The following is a 20,144-nucleotide window of genomic DNA, read 5'->3' on the forward strand; positions in this document are numbered from 1 at the left end:
GGGCAGGGCAGCAGTCTGCAGGTTATTTCTCCTCAGATGCTACTTTTAGGGGAGGCTCATGTGCATGAGGAAACTACCAGGGTGAAGAGGAAGAAGCAGCTTCCAGAACTTTCCTTGAGTAGAACTGAAGAGAGAGAGAGAGAGAGAGAGAGAGAGAGAGAGAGAGAGAACACCCTTCACAAGCATTGGGTGGAATGTCCTGGAAGGTTCCCCTCAGTGGGTGCAAAAGCATTGGCCTCAAATTCACTATGCATAGCTCAAGCTGATCTTCAACTTTTGATGCTCCTGCCTCCACTTCCCAAGTGCTAGGGTGACAGGTGTGAGCCACCACTCTCAGTTTATGTGAAGTTGAGGATGGAGCCCAGGGCATTCAAGACAAGCATTTCTCGGCCACACGGTCTACGGCCTTCAAATCAGGGTTTCTCCCGGAGAGAGACCTGGAGCTCACCAGGAAGGCTGGGCTGGCCGGCCAGGGGGAATCCAGAGATCCACCTGTCTCTGATTCCTCAGTGCTGTATTTTAATGTGGGTTCTGGGGGAATCGAACTCAGGTCCTCATGTTTGTGAGGCAATCACTGTATCAACTGAGCCATCTCCCCAGTCCAGAAGGAGTTCTTTGAAGAAATACTAGCAGAAACAAAACTATGAACCCATAGACCAAGGAAGCTCAGTGAACTCCAGGCACACGAGTCAGGAAGGGAGCCATGGGATGGCACGTGAAGACAAAGCAAGCCCACAATAAAGAGAGATGCCAGCGCAAAGGAACTTGGTCACCTGGAGGATGCTTTTCCCTATGACTGTTGTCATGGTAACAGGATCTAACACACTGCTGACAGTGCTTATATCTGCATAAGAAGTTCTGTGTGGGTTCTCAGGCACTCGACAAGGTTTGGACGCAGGGTGGGTGCAGGGTCTTAGTGGAAGAAAAATGTTTATAGATGTCTGAATGTTTAATCTGCTCTCAAAATTAATGTGAAAGAGGGGTGACTTCTAATGGATCTTTTATTCTCCTCATTACTAAAAGAATCTACTAGAGGGAATGATGTCTTTCTTGTTATTCCTCCCATGTGAGAAATTGACCTAGGACCTAGTGATGGTCAAGTGCTCTGCCACTGGGCTACAGCCCCAGTGGATGGAACGTCTATGTCGGTCACCATACACACCGGGGAGTCATTGGTAGAGATTGCACAGCTATGTCAATGTCCTGACCTAAACATTCCCAAAGGGTAAAGCTGATGGCATGTGGATTATATCTCAGCAAGAAATAAATGAATTAAAACAAACAAACCTGATAAGAACAAATACTACATTTGGTTTCAGCCTAGTCAGAATGGTGGCCATGGAGAACAGCACCACGTGTGCTGGCCAGGATGTGGGGGAGGAAGAGCCTTTGTTCACCATGGGGAATGTAACCCAGCGAGCCTGCTACAGACATCAGTGTGCGAGAAGTTTGGGAGATAAAGGGGAGACACACTTGCTACACTGTTACAGTGCCTCAGTTTACCAATCTGTAGAGTGGTGGGATGGTTCTATTTCTGCCATGTACATTTATGAAAGGGACCCTGGCTTCTCACGGCAGAATGCTGCTAGAAGATAGCCTATGGATAGCCTCAGGCTCCACTCAGCCATTCTGGTCTTTTGCTCCTTTTTCTTTCTCTCTCTTTCTCTCTCCCCACAGAATTAAGTCCCACAATCTTCTGAAATATACAAGTCATTTGAGAGTTTATTCCTTCTCTGGCGCAACTCTGGGCTGATATGTTGACGTGGGCCTGGGATGTGAGCGAAGTGTGTTTGTGTTTGAAAAGGGGGAGGCCTGGCTCTCCTGATAGCTGTCAGTACCAGGGTTTGAGCGAGCAGGAGGTCCAGTCACACCCTCCACACATGGTGGCCATGAGAACCACGGGAAAATGGCAAGCGCCATTCCCACGGTAGGCAGGAAATGAGCCGAGGGTGTGTGTGATGTGTGAAGGGCTCCCGGGGACTGAGGTGGGGTTGGGTCCAAGACTGAGTCTGTCCTCTGCTGAAAGTCACTTTCTAACTGGATCTGTGAGCGCAGAGAGGCAGGATGCTGCGGAGCTGTGTGCCTTAACTGGAGAAGGCTGGGTTTCCATCTCGTTGCCTGGGTCACATGACCTCCCTTGACAGTCTTACATTGCTCTGGGCTCTCTGCCTTTGTCACAGGGCAACTATGTCCACCCAGAGGATGGGCACATTGATTCCTGGTCCTCTGGTGATGTCCATCATGCCGCTCTGAGCTTCTTCACACTCTTGACCACGGCCTGTAACTGTTTCCTGCCACCCTGAGCTTCTTCACACTCTTGACCATGACCTGTAACTGTTTCCTGCCACCCTGAGCTTCTTCACACTCTTGACCACGGCCTGTAACTGTTTCCTGCCACCCTGAGCTTCTTCACACTCTTGACCACGGCCTGTAACTGTTTCCTGATGAATGGATTCCTGTCTAGCTCTCTCCTGAGGGAACCATCCTTGTCCACTGCTGCCTCCTCACCCCATGCCAGGCATAAAGCTAGCATTCAGTTATGGAACATGAATGGGCGAGCGAATGGCGAGGCACCTCGAGAGGGTCAGGCACATAATACACAGCTGGGCTGAGAGTGGACGATGCCCCCTTTCAGCCTCATCAGCAATAGATGCCCCAATCAGCAAGTGTGGTTTCTAGCTGCAGAAACCTAATGCAAGCGCAAGTTCCCATCCTTGGAGAACCTTTATTGCCAAGAATGGTCCCCTTCCTCACTGGCTATTGGTGTAGGAGGTCCTTCTGTATTTGTGTTGCTTTCATTGGTTGAATAAAGAAACTGCCTTGGCCTTTTGATAGGGAAGAGCTTAGGTGGGCATGGAAAGGAGAACTGAATTCTAGGAGGAAGAAGGCAGTGTGGCAGACGCCATGATTCTCCTGCCAGAGACGGACACTGGTTAGACTCATGGTGGTAAGCCACAGTCAAGTGGCGATACACATTAATGGAAATGGGTTAATTCAAGATGTGAGAGTTGGCCAAGAAGAGGCTAGAGATAATGGGCCAGGCAGCAATTTAATTAATACAATTTCTGTGTGCTTATTTCGGGGGTTAAGCTAGCTGGGTGGCGTGATGTGGCCCGCTCCTCCTCCTACAGGCTTTGAGAGATGGATCCAGAAGCTGTCACTCTCCAGTGGGACTCAGAAAGGTCACTGGCAGGATAACAGAGACAATAGCAGGAGCAGGGGAGAAAGTACCAGAATGAATGTTCCCAAAGGCACAGCCTCTATTCCCCTTCTCTGTGCATCAGGCCCAAGAGCTACCTGGGGCACCAAGAAGAGAAGGGGCCCTGGAAGGGTCAGAGAGGGGGAGGTGAGTCCAGGGAGCCCAGAAGATCCTTTCCTTCAGTCACGTGGGGGCTGCAGGAACACCTCCTGGGCACCTGGAACTAGAGCCCATTTTCCTGAGTGCCTCTTGTCCCATGGACGGCCTTTCTTTGAGTCTTAGCAATGGCCTTGCTTGATGCATCACAATGCAAGCCAACATGGTTGCACAGACCACAGGTTCCTGCTCCCTCCCTGAGGCTCCCTTTTCAGGGACCCTCTCAGTCTGTCCCAGGGTCACCATCTCTGTTCTGTTCCTTAAACACATTGACATATTTTGCTACCTAGCCTTTGTATCTCCCACTCCCTCTGCTTGAGATGCCCTTCCCAGGTGCTCATATAGCTAGTGCCAACCTCACCCTTGTCTTTGTCCCGTGCCACAGTTGGCTCCATCTCTCCCCTGGCGTCTCAGCTGCTTGTCAACTCTATGTGGGTACCATGATGCGTCATTTCGCTCAACTTCTGGCAGGACTACTGATTATCTGTTGACTCGTGAATCCCCACCTCTGCCTGGGGCCATGGGACTGCCCCTGGGCAGAACTCATGCTTTGTCTCTCACTTACGATGGAGCCTGGCACACAGTAGGCACTTTGACAGTCTGCTGAGTAGGTGGGTAAATGGACAGCCTTCCACCCTGGGGTGCTCCAGACAGGGACAGGGAGGGCCAGACACCACACTTACTGTGCACTGGGTAGGCATAGGGGCTCTGTCCAGCAGGTGCGGTGCTGAAGCTTGGTCCGTAGCTCAGGAACCCGCTCTGGCTGGGGGAATGGTTCAAACTGTCTTCTGTTTTGATACCTTGGAAGGAGACAGAAGCACCAGACATGGCTAGAACCCTTTCCTGTCATCCACAGAAGAGTCACTGAGTCAAGACAATGTTCTCATCAGCTTCTAAACCAGAAGTCACATTAGTGCTAAAGTCAGCAGGTGTACAAGCGTGTGTGTGTGTGTGTGTGTGTGTGTGTGTGTGTGTGTTTGGGACTGGGTCTCATGCATCTCAGGCTTTCCTTAAATTCACTACATAGCAAGAATGATCTTCCCTTCTGATCCTCCTGCCTTTCCTTCCCAAGTGTCACATCTGGTTTATCCAGGGCTGGGATGGAACCTAGGACGCTGCCCATGCTGGACGAGCTTCTGCAGCTGAGCCCCACTGTTCCATCCCCATCCTCGACTGCTGGGATTACTGGTGTGCACTGCCACGCCCAGCTCTCACACCCATTTGTGTGCATGAAAGTGGGGGTTCTGCAGCTGGCTGCCCCTCCTCCGAGTAGCTCGCCTTCTTTGCTGTAGATCAGTTGCTCTGGATGGGCCTGGCCCCCATTTGTGCAGGGACATGTGGCTCACAGTAGTCATCTAGAGCATTCGGTCCCCTCTGCTCTGGAGTCTGGGTCAGGGACAGGGTGGAGCCCAGACAGAAGGAACTCTGGGACTTCAGGGAGGTGTCCTAGGCAGGAGAGGCTCTTTGTGTGGGGTACTTGCAGCTCAGAAGTGCTTAGGGCTGTGCCTGCCACTGTAGTGGAAGAACTAGTAGACACTGAAGCCCACACACAGGTAAACAGCTCATCTGAGCACCCAGGTCCCTGCCTGAAGCCGGTGACATACACTTTTGCACTCTGAGGAGTTGATGCTCAAGGCCCCCAAAGCACCCTTTCAATCTCTCCTACCCTGCCTGACTTTAAGAGAATCGAGCCTCTCTATACTTAACCTGTGACCCATGACCTCTTTTGCCTCCTCATCCCATTTTTTCCCCCTTGGGTAAGGCATTGTCACATGAACCAGATTGGCCAATGAGGACCAACAGGGGCTCCTTTGGAAAGTGCCGAGAAGGGCAAACTCTTTCTGCCAAAAATACTGATGCTCAAAGACCAAAGTTGGCAGGCACTGTCTGTGTCACCATGAGGGGACAGCATCCGTGGGAGTGAAGGCCATTCAGAGGAGAGCACCCAAAGATGGCTCAAGCTTCCCATGAGCGCTCTGTAGATGACAGGTGAACGTGTGCACATGTGGAGGTCGGAGGATGGCTTATAGTGTTTTGGTTTCCCCCCCCCACCCCTAAATGGCTTCCAGGGATCAAACTCAAGTTGCCAGGTTTGTGCGGCAAGCCTGAGCTATCTCATCGGACCCTCACGAATGCCACTGGAGCACTATACATGACGACAACTGCATCCCCAGATATGCCAGCACAAGAATCACTAACTCCTCATCTTCCTGAAACCAGCATGGGTTAGATTTATGGTTCTTGTAATTGAAAGAGACATCCTAACAACCTGGAAGAATCTGGGCCATGCTTCAGCCATGCTTTCTCCCCTTTTACCTCCAAGCCGAAATTAGTCCAGCTGCATTTATGATCCTGAACTGAGGCATGAAGGGGCCACAGTGTTGGGGCTGCCGGGGCTGCAAGGGCTTGCTTGGTACTCACTGTAAGGGGGGATCCCATAGGCTTGTGCTGGAGGTGGGTACGCTGTATAGGGTGGTGCCTGCTGGATGCCTGCGCTGTACTGTGTCTGGCCATAGGCTGCCATGGCTGCGGAGGGCTGACCAGGAGTGACACACAGATGAGGCCTGATGGAAGGAGAGATGGTTAAGTCTCCCAGTCCAGCCCAACACTTTCCCCAGATCCACCGCTGGCTGAATGTGACCCACGTGTTTACTCTCTCAGCCTGGGTCACTAGGAACGTGGCTGGTCTCCTTGTACCACATCAACAAAAATATGTCTACTTCAAAAGTATATTTTAGGCAGATGTCCCTCCTCTATTCCCAGGGTTCTCTTCACAAGCCTGGAACCCTGAGACAGGGCTGTGTCCCTCCTCTCTCATCCAAGGACTCTCCTAATAAGCCTGAAACCCTAAGAAAGGGCTGTGTTCCTTCCTCTCTCATCCTAGGGTTCATATGGATTTTGGGACGGAGGAGTTCTGGGTGAGTGATAGAGCCAGCAAAAAGGAACAAGGAAAGGATGAAGTGAATAGGGAGCAGGAAATGGGGGTGAGGAAACAGCAGGAAGAGGGAAAGGAAGGGGACAGAGGCCGTGGAAGAGAAAGGGGGAGGGTACTAAACAGGGAAAGGAAAGAATCGAAAAAGGAGCAACCTCCAGAAAGAAGGAAACAGCAGACAACACTAGAGCCTATTCTAAGCAATTTACACATTCATTTACTTTGTGGGGACAGGCCACTCAATGTTCCCTTTCCCAGATGGGGAGGCCAAGGTTCAGGCAGTCAAATTATCAGTGTAAGGCCATCTAGCTGCAACCATGAAGCATTCCTATTAGGGAAACAGATACCAGCCTCTGAAAAAGAGGAAGGGAAGAAGTAAGATAAAGGGGATGCACATGGCCAGACTACTCACTTTGCAAAGAGCTGAGGAGAGGCCGATTTGGCAATGCCTGGAGAGAGAAAGAAATACATGAGGGTTTAGCTACCAAGGCCACGTTCAGCTCAAACTGTGACTTCAGAGAGACTTGGGTAGGGAGCAACTTAGAGAGCCATTGCTGGGGACTTTCTCTACCATAGAAAGTTCTCAGAGGCAGACACTCTTCTCTTAGTGGGCTCACAGCCCCTCTCTGGGTGCACCTGTTCTCCAGGCACTGTAGGAAGGCAGACATGGAAAACACACAGCATCTCGGAACATCAGGTAGAGCCGATGCCCCACATGCTGTCCAGAAGGGGAAACAGAAGCCAAAGAGAAAGGAAGTACATGCCAGAAGGTCACAGTTCACAGGGGCAACCAAGAGCTGCAGGATGAAGATACAGGCTGGCTCCAACCATATGACCTTTCCTCATCTTCATCCTCCTCCTCTTCCTCTTTCCTCTCCCTCCCCTTCTTCCTTCTCCCTCCTCATCTTCCTCCTCCTCCTAGTCTTTGCCTTCTATACCCCTCTTCCTCCACCTGTTCCCCCTTCCTCTTCTTGTGCAGGTGTAAGTGTGGACACTTAGAGACCAGAGGACAATCTCAGGTGCAATTCCTCTGGAGCTGTTCACTTTGCTTTTTGAGTCAGGTTTCCTATTGGCCTGGGATGTGCCCACTCCAGTAGGTGGCCTAGCCAGCAAGTTTCAAGGGACCCTCCCGTTTCTACCTCTCCAGTGCTGGGATGCAGACCACCATGCCCAGGATTTTTACATAGGTTCTGGGGGTTAAATTCAGGTCCTTACCCTTCTATGGAAAGCACTTTACGGACTGAGTCATCTCCCCAGGCTGATATCACGTGATGACATCACCTTCCTGTCCTCCACCCACCCCCTTACTCTAGCTGGTGTGGTTCAAGTCAGGCTTGCTCCAGCACATCCAAGGAAGGCACTTCTTAGCTCAGTCCTGAGATTCTGACACAAATGTCTTATATTGCATTCCTGGACACCTGCTGTTCAGCTACCACAGGGAACAACTGGGTGACGACGAAACATAACAGATTTAGCTGGGAGAGCTGTTTTCTAGGGTGTCATCGATCTGGGTGGTTCTCCAGGGATTTCAAATAACACCACTTTATGTCCTTAAGTAGCCTGGATGGATTCTGAATGGGGAGAAAGGATACACTCTGCTGTGGGACAATCCTTTTGTACCCTGTAAAGATTTGTCACTTGTATTTGTGTAATAAAATGCTGATTGGCCAGTAGCCAGGCAGGAAGTATAGGTGGAGAAACCAGACTAGGAAAATTCTGGGAAGAGGAAAGGCTCAGTCTACAGTCGTCACCCAGACGCAGAGGAAGCAAGATGAGAATGCCTCACTGATAAAAGGTACCAAGCTACATAGCTAACACAGACAAGAATTATCCGTTAATTTAAGACGTAAGAGTCAATAAGCCTGAGCTACTAGGCCAACCAGTTTATAATTAATGTAGACCTCTGTGTGTTTCTTTGGGACTGAACAACTGTGGGACTGGGTGGGACAGAAACTTCAGTCAATAACACTTATTCACTGAGTTACTTTTCAAGTCTGCTGACTCTGAGTCTCTAACTCTCTCACCTTACTCTGGGACTTGTAGTCCCAGAAGCTTCTGCCCCACACATCTCATAGTCTTATAACATCCATCCTTTATCTTTTCCTGGGAATCGCTCTCTCTGCATTGGTGATTTTAATCCCCAGGTGAAGAGCTGCAGGGCGGGGAGCAATCTTGAGAAACTCACTCAGGGCCTCTGATCTGAACCCTGGTGGCCCAGCCCTGCAGCCTGTGTCAGCCAAGAGATGGCCACCAGTATGATTGCAGCAAGCACTCCCTCAGGAGTTAGTGGTGAGCCAGGCCTAGTGGTAATGACTTAGACACAGGATCTCATTTAATCCTTACCATGAGGCAATAGGACCACAAGGCAGGGCAAGGCCCTCTTCCTCCCACCCTCTGTCCAGAAGCTCTGGAAACTGAGCATGTCTGAATCTGAACCCCAGGGTCACATGAGCCTGATCTCTGTTGTCAAGTCCTCAAACACACTCTGCTGTGCCTCCTAGAGTCATAGCTGACCTTAGACACACAGAACTGTCTTCATGACTACACACAGTGTCAGCATGTATGGATCATGGTCAGATGACCAGAGTTCAGCTTGACTCTATTTATTTATGTGTGTGTGTGTGTGTGTGTGTGTGTGTGTGTGTGTGTGTTTATGCACATGCATGGTATAATGGCGTAAAATATACTCTTTATAAACCACACTTAAAAACCAAAGAGCAGCACTGACTCAATGTCAAGCAAAGTTCTGGCACCTACTTGGCGCCTCCTGATACTTCTCTTGGTCCTGAGGTCTTTGCCCCAGGCAGGCTCAACATGGTCCCCTTTCTCCTCTTTCAGGACCAAGAACCACTTATCTCTGCAGCAGCCACTCTCACTGTTGGTAAAAGCTCAAGTGTGCAGAGCAAATTCTGAAAGCATTGAATTAAACGCTGTTAATGTTTTCATTAATAAATAAGCAAATACAAAAACGGAACCCGCAGAAACAATATTCCTGTGGGCTCCCGTTAACTTACTGTTCCAGGCATTTGAAATGAGTGTCTTCTGTTGCTAAGGAGTGATTGGCATGGTGGCTTTGTTCAGGCTTCTGACTTCCTCACCTTCACCCCCTTCCTGACCCCTTCAGCCACCTGCCATTCCCCCCTGGACATGGCCAGGCCTCCCTTCTCCCTGCTCCTCACATTTGCCATCCACCCAGCCAGGGAGTGGGGTCAGGGATGGGCACTTGGGAATGCAGAGTGCTTTTTCTCTTGCAGACTACTCTTTTGAAAAATAGTTTTTAACCTCTTGCCTCCTGTATCACATTTAAACTTGCCATCATAGGACACTCTAGGGATTGAGAAGGTGGAGCAGACTCCCCTATCCCTTCCCTTGTTTCTCCCTGTGTTCCTCCTGGACAGGATGGGATAGACTTCATTGATAGTTGGCCTGTGTCTAGGAGTGGTGGGACTAAAGTGGGACACCATGAAGGTCAGAGACTCTGGATCGAGAAGGAAGGCAGCCAGGCCAGCCAGCCCCAGTTACAGAGCAGAGCCCCCAGTCTGTGAGTGCAGTAGCTGCAGAAGCCAGAAGAGGGTGTCAGACCCCCAGGAACTGGAGTAATGGCCAGTAGTGTGTGGCTTTACTGGGTCTTGGGAACTGAACTCTGGTCCTCTGCAATGGTTGGGTGTGTGCTTTTAACTGCTGAGCATCTCTCCAGCCCAAGGCCCAGTTTTAATAAGCAGAAACTACAGGAAGAGCCTGTGTGTGAGTGTATACAGCTGTGTGATTGTGCATGTGAGCACACTGCATGCCATTGTGTGTGTGTGTGTGTTTGTGTGAAGGATACACCCAGTTACTTGCTCATTCGTGAACTCCATAAGTACTGCTATTACTCACTGTGAGCCAAATCTACAAGCCAGATCTCACAACTGGCTGACCTAATGTCTTTGGAGAGGAAGCAGATGAGGCTTAAGAGCTCAGGTTCCATATTAAACCTTGGCTCTGTGCACCCTGACAGAGGGTCACTGCGTCCATCATTCTTGTGGAGGCTCACTCTTCTCATCTGAAACATGGAACTACAGTTGGGACCTGCAGAGGAAACCCAGGCTACCAAATACCAGCCCCAGATATTCTTATCTTTTCACTTCCCTGCCCCATCCCTGGAGAGCTCATTGAGTATCGGCATGCCTTTACATTCTATCAAGCTAATGACTCTGAAAGCAGTTACGACTGGTACACAGCCTTACTGAGTCCCTGGGCTGACTCTTAGCTGGTCTTCAGTGACTCAAGATGGCTTCTGATGCCAGTACAATATCTTGAGGCAAGTATGTGTGTGTCATCCAGTGCATCCTCTCATCTTCCCCAAGTGTGTGACTGACATCACTCCCAACCCGGAAGAGCACTGTTAAGAGTCCACAAGTGTGCCTCGGTCTCTTCTCACGGGGGCGCTTTGGCAAGCTAATACTTCTTTTGGCCCTTGCTGTGGTGTTGCTGAGAGCAGAGGTAGATGGGGAACATGTCTCAGAGTATAATTTAGAGAGTTGAAACTATGTGCTCCTCTGCAGAAACCATCACAAGTTAATTTTAATGCATGTTAAGAGCGTAACGAGGCAATAGCAGTCAAATTTTTCTAAAGCTGGTTTGAGTTGTTCTCTTAAAGGGAATTCATTTCTAGGTTGTTGCTTTTCTTTTTTTCTAAAGAAAAATTAGTAGCAGTAGGCAGAGCGAGAGGCAACCAGAACACAGGGCAGACATGGGCTATAGAGGGAGTGTGTAAGGCAGAGGCTCACTGTGAGCCATGGCGGAATCTTCATTCCTAGAGTGGGATCTGGAGCATCCTCAGAACCCACAGTGGCCTCCGGGAAGCTGCTCGAAAGCACAGAGAAGAAGCAGAAAGTAGATTGTGTTTCTTGGGTCAGCACCCAGCTCACTAGCTTCAGACTGGAGCTGGCCAGAATAAAACCGAAAAACTCAGTCCGAGACAGGAGTGGGCAGGAAGTCAGAGAGTCGGGTGCCTGCTCCTGGGGGCAGGTTCACTTGATGAGATTATGGCTGAAACTTTGCAGAGAAGCACCTACACTTTCAAAGAGGAATCTTTCCTTTGGTGTCTTGGTATTCAGAACCTTTACCCCTTCCTCTCAGAAAGCAGGATATAATTCAGATCCAACTATCGCCTGAGTAGGAACGAAGGAAGAACGAGATGGGCTTACCTAGTGCCCAGTGGCTACTATAACCCGTGAGCACTGGGCCCACCTAAGTGCTGTCCATTTTATCCCTGAGAGAATCTGTTAGCATTAACTGTTATCTTGACAATTAACCAAGAGACAAGCCTTGATTCAGGAACTGCCTAGATCAGATTGGCTTGCAGAAATGTCTGCGCATGGGGTGTGTGTGTGTGTCTTGATTATTAATTGATGTAGGAGGAAACAGCCGCCATGAGTGGCCCTGTCCCTAAGCAAATGATCCCTGGCTGTATTAACAAGGTCAGCCAAGCATGAGCCCAGGAGCGAGCCAGAGAGTGAGTCACCGAGCAGTGTTTCGCCATGGCTTCTGCTTCAAGTTCTTGCCCTGATGTCCCTCGGTAATGGACTATCACCTGGAAGTGTAAGCCAAACAAGCCCTCCCCCTCCCCACTAAGTGCTTTTGGTTAGAGCGATTTTATCCTAGTCACAGAATGGTGGACACAGAAGCCAGCAGCAGGAGGTTGCTGGGACACACCCAAGTGTGTGGGATCTGTGCCTTTGGAGTGTTCTATCGGAGGACTAGGGAGGACTTTGGAATTGAAGCTGGGGGGAAAGAGATGAGTGTTCGGAGATTAATGGGATGTTTTGTGGGAGTCTGGACACTAAGACCACAGTGAGAGGTGTGGACGGTGGAGGCCTGGCTCGTGAAGTTTCAGAGGGAAGCAAGGTCTCTATCTGAGCCATTTGTGTGATATTTTAAATTAAACACCCATGCTTGCTGGTCAGTTGGTGTTGAAGAATCAGCCATGATTAAAAAGAGACCAGCTTACTGAGGTAAAGTTTTCTCTGTGCTTCACCAGGACAATGGGAAGTTATTTCCTCATGGCCTCACCTAGAAGCTGATGTTCAAGTGGCACCTGAACTTGAAAATGTATGATCTCCCATGTGGTACCAGTTTTGAAGGCATGGAAGCTACATGATTAAAGGGGTCATGGAGTGCAGCTGAGGCCTGGCACTGTGTTCTAGAAGAGAGGCCATTGGCAAAGGTGTGGCCTCAGCTCCACTGGAGATGCTGATTCAGGATTTTGGAGATGCTGGGGTGTGGGATGTCTACCAAGGACAGAGACAAGGGTGGCGAGGACCCGACCTCAGGCTTTGAGACAGGCTATGTGTGCTGCAGATGGCAGAGCCGGGGAAGTGGGGGCTGCCCGAGCTCTTGGGAGCCTAGATCACCAATGAGCTCCAGATGGCAGACACGGAGATACAGAGCTTGGGTCCACATTGCCTGATTTTAGTTCTGCTTTGATCTGATTATGCAGAAGCCCTGCCTTGGTTCTTCCTTTTGGGATAAGAAAGCTTGCAACTTGTAAGAGACTTTGGATTTTAAAAGAGACCTTGGACTTCTAAAGTGTTGAAAAATGCAAAGACTGGGGCTCTTAAAGCTGTAGGTCTTTTATAATGTAACATTAACGTAAGGTCTTGGGGACAAAGGATGGAAAGCTTATGGTTTAAAAGTGATGTATTTGTGGGTCAAGTTGGCAAGGTCAAGAGGGTCCTTAGTTATCTTTCATTTCCAATTTGTATAGCCTGGAGTCAACTGAGAGAAGAGCCTCACCTGATACCAAGGGAACGCCTAGACGGGCCTGTGGGAATGTCTATGGGAGCTTGTCTTTATTAATGGATGCAGGAGGGCCCAACTCACTATGGATGTCACCCTCCCTAAATATGTGGTCCCGGGATGTATAAAAAAGCTAGCCGACAGCATGCATGTGTGGTTGGACAAAAACAGAGGAGATGCCTGCAAGGGCCTAGCTTCTTTTACAACCAGAACCCATCATTCAGAATGAGTATTGATACATATAAGGACTATAGACAGCTCAAAGGGATGATGGTGTTGGTGAGGTTGGTTAGTTAAAAGCACAGGTAACGAGAAAATTAAGATGTATGCATTATCATATAATTTTCATGTGATAAATGCATATTATAGAGTAAAGCGACTTGGGCGTGAGCCTAGGGCAAGCCAGAGAGCAGTGCTCTTCCATGCTTTCTGCTTCCAGTACTGCCCTGACTTCCGTCAGTGGTGGACTATGGCCCAGAAGTATAAGACAATTAAGCTCTTTTCTCCCCTAAGTCGCTTCAGTAAGAGTGTTTTATCAGAGCAAGAGAGATGAAACTAGAACAGAATCCAAGAGGAGGTTGCTGTGACCTGAACCTTAGGGAGGCAAGAAACTGGGCAGGGGGAAGTTAAGAAAACTTTACTTGTGGTTCAAAGCTAACATTGACTTGAAATTAGCTCATCCCTCAAGACCACTGTCTGCATCCATGTTTTAAAACACACAGCCACTCACCCATCCACTCAACCACTCATCCATCTCCCCAATCACACATGCGTTTATCGACCCAAGCACTCACCCATGGATCTACCCAACCATCCAAGCACTCACCCATCCTCCCATCTACCCACCCACCTAGCTATCTGTCCATCTCTATATCTGTCCATCTCTCTAGCCCCCCATCCAGCCCCCCACCTATTTATCCATCCATGCACCTAGTCACCATCCATCCATAATTCTGAAGGTCTTCTACACGCCAGGTGCTGAGCTATATACTAAATAGAAGGACTTTTAAATGTACATGTGGGAACGAAGAGTTATCACTGGTGGACTCTAGGCTTTCCTGCTGAGCTATGCTCCTAGCCCTCCACTCTGAGTCAGGAGCTCCAGCACTGAGCCACACCCTGAGCCCCCAGTTCAAAATGACATCCATGTGTTTTCTAAGGTAGCGAAAGAGAAGTCAGGGAGGTGGAAGCCAGATTCACAGGACTGGGTTGGGGATGCACCCCCAAAATGACCCTGTTCGGAGGCGATGCCAGCATTTCTTGGAACCAGAGATGAGGAAGAGTCTGCCACAGGGTCAATTCTCAGGAACACTAAAGATGAAGGGAGGGGCAGGGACTTCTCTAAGGGACGTCTGCTCCTTTGCTCCCACCAGGTGGGAAGGTGGGCTGAAGGACTCAGCACCTCAAGGGAAAGCAGATCTTGAGGGGCACTTCTCCCACTTTAATCGACTGTGCACAGTACACAGTGAAGACAGAACAAAGGAGTGGCCTAGAGCCAGACTCCCACCCTGCCTCTGATCCCTGTGGTTACTCAACTCAGAGAGAGACAATGGTCTAGTTAATCATTTACTATGACACTCCCCCCCAGTGGGCCAGGCTGCCACACACCAGAACCCCATTTAATCCCCTGTGTGGCACTCTACAGAGTAGGTCATAATCACAGCCCATTCAACAGGGGTGGAAACTGAGACTCAGAAAGATTGCTTGGCTGGGGAGTGGCCGGCCCGGGAGTCAGTCCTGGATGCCCCACGCCCACAGCTCAGACCTTTCCCATGCTGACTTGGAGACATAGTGGGGAACTGCCTGGGCCTCTAACAACAGAGAGAAAACAATGAAGGTCTCTGACTCCGCGAAGATGGTCGCTTTCACAGATGCTTGTAGATACCAGGAGAATTGCGGGTACATCCCTCCCCCACCCCTGCCGGGTCTCCAAGCCCATACCTTTGTGGTGAGATTTTGAACAGGGTTGTCTAATGTCATAACCAGCATGCAAGGGCAATGCCATTCATTGTCAATTACTCAGGGAAGTCTGGATTCGTTCTCCAAAAGTTCCCTGAGATTTTCATTGGACGCATGACCTTTTGGTTATTTGTGACAGTCCTGTAGCATTCCTGTCCCATGATCTGACATCACCCAGAGCCCAGGAAAGAGAACAAGCTGTGTGTGTTGGGGGGTCTGAGGACAGGGCTGGTGGCGAATCCCCGGGCATAGAGCCGGAGACAGGGTTAAGTCTAATGCTTCAGCACGATGGCTGAATGCCTCTGCTCACCCCAGGCTCTACCAGGAAGGCTGACAATCCCAGCAGAGCAAACAATAGCTCAGATTGTTCTAGAGAAAACTAGTCTGGCAGCATCGTTTGCCAATAATTTTCTAAACAGCTTTAACTGTCTTCTGCTTCCTTGACTTCAACCCAACCTGAAAGCAACAGGCAGACAGCTTCTCGTCTTGGGCACAGAATCCTGTGAACTCGACACCTGCCAGGAGGAGGTGATGGCAGGAGGGATCTGGGGAACCGAGGCAGAGACCCAACAGGTCATGCCTTAGGTAGGGCTAGGAATGCACCCAAGGCGACTATCCTTCATAGCAAATGTCAGGATTTCTTGGAACGAGAGACCAAGAAGGGCAGCTTAGAACATGACCACGTATACCTGTCGCTTGAATGACGGACAAGACTGTGATCCATGTACACTCAACTTCTGTTCTAGAACCATCAGTGTGAGTGTCAGGTACCATGGGGACCTCCATCTGTCACAAATGAGTAAGGCCCTTTGAACTTGCCCAGTCAAGTTTCCGCAGAGGCCTACCTTCTCTGTCACTCAGAGCCCCCAGGGCAGCGTTGCCTTCGCTCCACGTCAGGGATTCCTTGCAGTCACTGCTTGCTGCGAGGCTGGGTGAGATCACCACTTCTAACATTGCCTTGTACCTGAGTGGAGACAAAGGGGAATGGGATTTATTCAGAATTATGCATCTTCGCTAATGAATCATCTTTCTTTCCCTAAGAATGTAAATATTAAAAGCTAATTTCCTATTCCCAACCGTCTAATAGATTCCATATTATACAAATTCACAGCCTTTTGTCAAAATGGAAATGAAGCTCTTGCCCCTGGAGCGCATCCCCATTCCATGAAAACGCCCCCTCCCGCGCTCTGAGTTTTCCCATTAGAAGTATTGTGTTTTGGTCTTTGTTCTGGATTGCCCTCGGACTGGGGAGACATCCCAGGGGAGGAAGGGAGGACAGAGGAGGAAAGGACTGGTATTTCAACTTTCAGAGACTAGAGGGGCTGGGGAGGGCACTCGAGTTAACTGTGGCTACGGTAGAAAAGTGGGCAGTGTGCTGTTCACACAGGTGGAGGACACAGAGGACAGTCACAGTATTTCACAAGTGCCTCTAGGATGGGCCCTGGCATCACAGCTCTGTAGTCCCAGCTACGTGGGATGCCCAGGTAGAAGAATCCCATGTTCATTACCAGCCTGGGCTACAGAGCGAGTTCAAGGCCAGTCTGGACCACTTCGTGAGATGCGGCTGCAAAATGAAAAGTCGAGAGAGGGCTGGAGAGCAGGCACTCGCGTGGGTTCCTCCCTAGGACCTGAGCGCCTCTAGGTGGTGTGCCCGATAGCCCAGAGCAGCTACCCTTCCAAGACAGCAAGCCCCGAGGCTGGAATTGCTCTAGATTTTGACACGTCACAGGGCTGGGGGTGGGAGTGTGTGTGTGGAACACACGGAAAATGGGGTTTCTTAACTTTTCCCTGAAGCATCCCACACGGGCCCATACTGGCACTGTAACTGTATCTGCTCCAGGTGCCCAGGAGCTGTGGCTGGAAAGCAGGGCTGCCAGCTAAAGCTCACAGCGTGCGGGACAGCCATCAATGGCCTAGACTTCAACTCATGATACTCACTAGAGAGTGCCACTATTAGTCAGGGAGTAGCAACACTTACTGAGCATTTCTCAAGCTGAGGCCGCCCTGGGCATGGCCAGTTAATGCTGCCCTGATGGGTGGTCCACTATACCTAGTGGACCAGGTCCACCCCAGAAACACCACGGATTCAACTCTCCCTAGTTCTGATACTTGCTGACTTGAGTAAGTCTAAGAGACTGAGACCATAAAAATGCCTGCCTGAAAAGACCATGGTGCAGATTAGGAGGCAAGATATAGAAGGGGAGAGCTTGGGGCAGCCACCCAAGTGCCCATGTGTCCCACAAGACGGGGCCTTGACAGAGCACGCTCAGAGGACTGAGTGGCAGCCCATGCAGTGTGGTGATAGACGAACAGAGTCCAGCAAAGAGGCAGAATCTATTAAGCCCCAAACACACAAGTCAGGGTTGTACACTGTTAAGATACATGAGATCAAAGGGGAACAGTGTGGCCGGAGAGAAGGCTCAGGGGTTGGGAGGGTGTACCGCTCTCATTGAGGGGTTGGCAGGGTGTACCGCTCTTGTTGAGGGGTTGGGAGGGTGTACTGCTCTTGTTGAGGGGTTGGCAGGGTGTACTGCTCTTGTTGAGGGGTTGGGAGGGTGTACTGCTCTTGTTGAGGACCCAGGCTTGGTGCTAAACACCACATCAGTAGGTTTTGGACCAACAATCAGTTCTAGGATCTGACTGTCTCCAGCCTCTTAAACACCAGTACATACAAATGCACATATTTTTAAAGATCTAAAACCAATCAAGCAAACAAACAAAAACCAGTACTGTGGATGGGAATGATAGACCGTGATCTCAGGAGGAAAGGACTAGCTAGCTAGGGCTCTAAGCTGGGAAGTAGACCCTGGGAGTTCAGCTGGATCAGCATGACTTGTTACGCCAGGTCAGGGTTTTTCCCTGAACAATAACCTCGACCCCAGGCCAACTCAGCCTGTCTCCTACTCCAACCTGTGAACTAAGACTAGCTCTCATTTTTTTCCTGTTTCTTTCTTTGCAGCGATAGAGATTGGACCCAGGGCCTTGCAATGTAAGGCAAGCGCTCTACTATTGAAGCATGCCCCAGGTCCAGGTTGTTACATTTTTAAAGGGTTAAAAAAAGCCAAAAGAATACCATTCCCCAACAAGTGAATGCGATAGAAAACCAAAATGTCAGTGTCCACGAGCAAAATTCCAACACATTATAACCTACTGTCACGACCATGGTTACTCTTACACTACAACCTCAGGGAAGAGTCCAGACAAAGACTGTGGGTGGCTCCCCAAAGGTGAAGATATTTAATGTCTGGAAGAGAAAAGTTTGTACCAGGCTTTTTCTTTTGGGTCATTAACCAGCTCCCGAATCATTGACATGGAGACTTCTTACTAGTTCTGAATGCTCAGCCTGGCTTAGGCTGTTTCTGGATAGCTCTCTTAACTTAAACTAACCTGTTTCTCTTTAGCCACCTTTTGCCTTGGGGTTTTTCCACTTTTCTTTCCTTGTATATATCTTAATTTCACTGCTTCTTGTATTTGGCTGGCAGCCACCAGGCTTCTTGTCCCAGGCGTGTCTCTCTCCTTTCCCCTCATCCTCTTCTTCCCCTTCTCTAGATCCCTCCTCCTGTTTATTCTCTGTGCCTCCCAGCCCTGCCTAGCTAATTGGCCATTTAGTTCTTTATTAGACCAATCAGGTGCCTTAGGCAGGCAAGGTGCAACAAATGAAACACACATTCTTACATTGTTAAACAAACGGGGGGGGGTAAACAAATGTAACACAGCTTTAATATTTCACAGCATAAACAAACGTAACACATCTTTGCCCAGTTAATAATATCCCACAACAAAAGTCTGTCAACTGTGATTTAGTTTGCAAGCAAGGTTGTGGCTCCACGATTGTTCTATTAGTTTACTATACAGTTTTGTGTGCCGGAGGCAAGTTTTTAAAAGTGTGTGGTAGATGTGTGTATGTGCACACTTGCACGTGAGGGTATATTCACCCAAACAAGTGCATGTAGGAGGTATAGATTGATGTTGGGATGTCTTTCCCTCAGTCATGTCTCTACCTTAATTTCTCCGGACAGCATCTCACTGAGTCTACAGCTGCCTATATGGCTAGTCCAGCTGGACAATAAACCCCCAGATCCTCCTCCAACCTCCTCCCCCAGGCATTGGAGTTATAGCTGTGCACCACGGTGCCCAGCTTTTGATGTGGGTGAGGGGGATTTGAACTCAGGTCCTTGTGCTCTTCCAACAGGCACCCTACCCACAGAACCATGCCCCTCAGCCCAAAATGCTTTATATAAAGCTTTTAAACTGGCGAGAGAGTCCCACACAAATCAATGGGCACGTGGGACTTTACATGAACAGATAGTTATCAGTCCTATTGCTCCCACATATACAGGAATCCTAAGTATCCAACTCCTTGTTCCCAAATTGCCACAGGCACTGCAGGGTGGAGGTTTGGGTGGCTGCTTCCTTCAGCCCTGCGTGGTGGATTATGCCCTCTGCAGCAAGACTTTGAACCTGTCACCTGATTGTAGGTGACAGAAATTTACGCAGAACCCCCCCCCCCCACTATTTCCTTCTTTTCCAGGGGATCAGGGGATAACAATTTTAAAAGACAGATGATGTAAAAGCCTTGGTCCCCAGATGTCATCTCGCTGAGCATGGCTATCAGAGGTTGGGGTGGCTAAACTGCCAAGCCCAGTTTTAAAACGGCACGGATTGCTTTCTTCCTGGTACTTAAAACTTGTAGAAATAGTTGGAAGGGCTTAACAAGACAACACTGCACGACAATCTAGGCACTTGCCTTCTCTTGGAAATGAGGGAATAACCCCATGGCTTTGCTGGTCAAGACACAGGACTGGTGTTTGCTGCAGGCCATGCCATGTTTGATTCTCATCCCATCCCCTCGGCCCCCTTCTTTTCTTATTTACACTTCTTTCCGGTCCCCACAGTCGTTTGCACTGGAGAGTCTGGGAATATATATTTTCAGAACAGACAGCAGAGAGACATGTCCAGTCTCTGTCACATGACTTGGGGAATTTACATAGCCCTGCTCCTAAGAGCTTCCTCATATCCGAACGGCCCTTACTGACTTTACACTCCGCTGGGTTTTATCCTGGAGTCTCTGCTATGGGGCAGAATGGAAGTGATTAAAGCTTTGGTGGATTTTATGTG

The 20,144-nt window shown here is 49.5% G+C and overlaps 1 protein-coding gene across 3 annotated transcripts in view; it reads right to left on the reverse strand.

The window, feature by feature from the left end:
* Window positions 1-20,144, reverse strand: part of Eya2 (EYA transcriptional coactivator and phosphatase 2) — a 156,627-nt gene that overhangs the window by 71,397 nt on the left and 65,086 nt on the right. For 2 of the 3 annotated variants that reach the window (XM_041670428.1, XM_041670427.1), the window contains exons 2-5: window positions 15,872-15,990; window positions 6,700-6,736; window positions 5,777-5,919; window positions 4,039-4,155 (exon numbers count right to left, since the gene is read on the reverse strand). In XM_041670428.1, the coding sequence (XP_041526362.1) occupies window positions 4,039-4,155; window positions 5,777-5,919; window positions 6,700-6,736; window positions 15,872-15,980 (406 nt within the window). In that variant the 5' untranslated portion in view covers window positions 15,981-15,990. The remainder of the gene's footprint in view (window positions 1-4,038; window positions 4,156-5,776; window positions 5,920-6,699; window positions 6,737-15,871; window positions 15,991-20,144) is intronic. The other variant, XM_041670429.1, reaches the window with a different exon arrangement.

This window comes from Microtus oregoni, unplaced genomic scaffold, assembly GCF_018167655.1.
Source record: "Microtus oregoni isolate MIOR12 unplaced genomic scaffold, Mior012 000020F_ref0000438, whole genome shotgun sequence".
Taxonomy (NCBI): Eukaryota; Metazoa; Chordata; class Mammalia; order Rodentia; family Cricetidae; genus Microtus; species Microtus oregoni.